This window comes from Berghia stephanieae, chromosome 5, assembly GCF_034508935.2.
Source record: "Berghia stephanieae isolate SIO BIC M18660-M18661 chromosome 5, UCSD_Bste_1.3, whole genome shotgun sequence".
Classification (NCBI taxonomy): Eukaryota; Metazoa; Mollusca; class Gastropoda; order Nudibranchia; family Aeolidiidae; genus Berghia; species Berghia stephanieae.
In genome coordinates, this window is record NC_088364.1 from 29,689,105 (window position 1) to 29,691,604 (window position 2,500).

At 34.7% G+C, this 2,500-nt stretch overlaps 1 protein-coding gene across 5 annotated transcripts in view; it reads right to left on the reverse strand.

The window, feature by feature from the left end:
• Positions 1–765: 765 nt before the first annotated feature.
• The window catches only part of LOC144972727 (phosphoinositide 3-kinase adapter protein 1-like), a 34,893-nt gene continuing 33,158 nt past the window's right edge, over positions 766–2,500 (reverse strand). For all 5 annotated transcript variants that reach the window (XM_078914306.1, XM_078914305.1, XM_078914308.1 and 2 more), the window contains one exon: positions 766–1,442. In XM_078914306.1, coding sequence (XP_078770432.1) covers positions 1,269–1,442 — 174 coding nt within the window. In that variant the 3' untranslated portion in view covers positions 766–1,268. The remainder of the gene's footprint in view (positions 1,443–2,500) is intronic.

Here is a 2,500-nt window from a genome sequence, read left to right on the forward strand (position 1 = left end):
TGAAACAGAAGGCTTTAATGCCAGTTTCTAAGATGATGCGTCCTGAAATCGAGATCATTTTTTTTCTAAACTGCGGACAAAAGCATTGCGAGCTGCCTCCATGGAAACATCGTCACCTTGAAATTTCAAAATTATATCAAATTTAGTCCCAAATTCATTTAATCCAAATATCGAAAACGAAGTCTCTCTCTCTCTCTCTCTCTCTCTCTCTCTCTCTCTCTCTCTCTCTCTGTATATATATATATATATATATATATATATATATATATATATATATATATATATATATATTTATGAGTGTTGGTGGGTACTCGTAGGTACGAAAGTGCTCGATATTGATGGTTAGAGGTAATATAAAATTTAAAAAATATATATATATATATTTGACGACGTGGAGATAGACCACAACAACATGTGTTTCACCCATAAATAAGTGAGTGACTCCATTTATATTTTATATTAGCTCTAACCAACATTATCGAGCACTCTCGTACCTACAAGTACCCACCAACACTCATAAATATATACATATCTGTCTCTCTCTCTCTTTCTCTCTCTCTCTCTCTCTCTCTCTCTCTCTACACACACACACACACACACATACACACACACACAAACATATTATATAATATAATATATACTACACTATGTTCTCACATTTGAACTTTATATACTTATGTATATAATTGATTTGCAATCGGGAAAAGTAATAATGAATGAAAATCGTAATAACAGTGGTGGAATCATGATGCTGATGATGATGACGTGGAGGAGGAGGAGGAGGAGGAGGAGGAGGAAGAGAAAGAAGAAGAGGAGGAGGAGGAGGAGGAGGAGGAGGAGGAGGAGGAGGAGGAGGAGGAGGAGAACGAGGAAGATAATACTTATTTAATCATATATCGCAAATACAAATTTATGATTCTCCTAAGCGATGTCATGATGATGATGACGAGAAAGATGATAGTGATGACAATTATAATAACAATGACATATAAGTTAGACGGGTCTTGATTTCTATCAAAATACGAAGAACATGTACTTTCCAATCCGAAACGTCAACACCTATTTGTTTTTTGTTTATCTTTTGCTAAAGCTTTATATCATGTTCTTCGTATTTTTTTTGTCCTGGATTCATAATCGTGTACTTTACTCATCATTTTCACAAAAGTTTACACTCCCTCTTATCGCGACCCATTTAGATGTTTCCCCCTCTTGTAAATAAATATCCACAACTCAATAGCGCATGGCACCATCCTCCAAATTTAACATGATCAATGCGAATCTCTGTTTTTTCTTTTGTCATATAAAACAGCCTTCTTCTTCTGAGGAGGAGGCCGTGGAGGAATTGGAGGAGGAGGACCGCATGTAGATTCATTAGATAAAGTATCGACTGACTGACGATATTGACCAGCAAGGGAAGTCGGGTGATCTGAAATCTGTTGAACCTGTCACGTGGAAAGAGAAACAGATAAAATTGAAATCATTTAGATTTAAGTCGTATAATATTGTTTAATTATTCACAAAAATGTACATTTATGTTCACTCGTGTGCGCCCTAAAACACATAGAGACACAGAAAGTAATAATAATAATAATAATAATAATAATAATAATAATAATAATAATAATAATAATAATAATAATAATAAATAATAATAATAATACACATTTATACAACGCTCATTCTCGTGTAAAACACAAGCTCTGGGCACTTTACAATATAAATTATCAATTTTGAGTGAAAAAAAAAAAAGAAAAAAAAATGCAATGCAATGAATTCATAGCCAAATCAAGGATTCATAGCGTCAATAAAAGCAAATACAGCAAGGATGTGTATTGAGATTCTTTTTAAAGGCAGGTAAAGACTTGCACTCCCTCAGACCACGTGGTAGTTAATTCCAAATCTTGGGGTCGAAACAAGCAAACGATCTATCACCAAATTTTGTTCTTGATCTTTTTTCCGAAATTTAGAATAATAATAATGAAAATAATAATGAAATTATTAGTGTTTCTTGTCTTCTCATTTTATCTTGTCCCACGCACTTCATTTCTTATTGGGGACTTTGTCGAGAAGTAGCCAATGAATGAATCTCTATTACAGGAGAGTTTCAAGCAATCTGATTCAAACATTATTTTTGAGTTATGGTAAAATTCCGGTTTCACTTGGGACGTCCTCCTTATGTCACCCACTGCTTGATCTGTCTTCTAAGTCTCATTTCCTCATCTTTAACTTTTACTTCTCTTTCATTTCCCTGCTTACCTCCCTCCTTCCCTCCTTCTCTCCTCCCCCCCCCCTCTCCCTCTCTTTCTCTCTTTCTCTCTACCTGTCTCTCTCTTTTCTCTCTCTCTCTCTCTCTCTCTCTCTCTCTCTCTCTCGTCCCATTAGGATTCAAACACTTGATATTTCAGTCCAGTGATAATTGATTCTACGTAAAGTTTAGCGTAGCTTTGAAATAATCCCAATAATGACTTAATTTGCCATCACATAATAAACACTCATATCA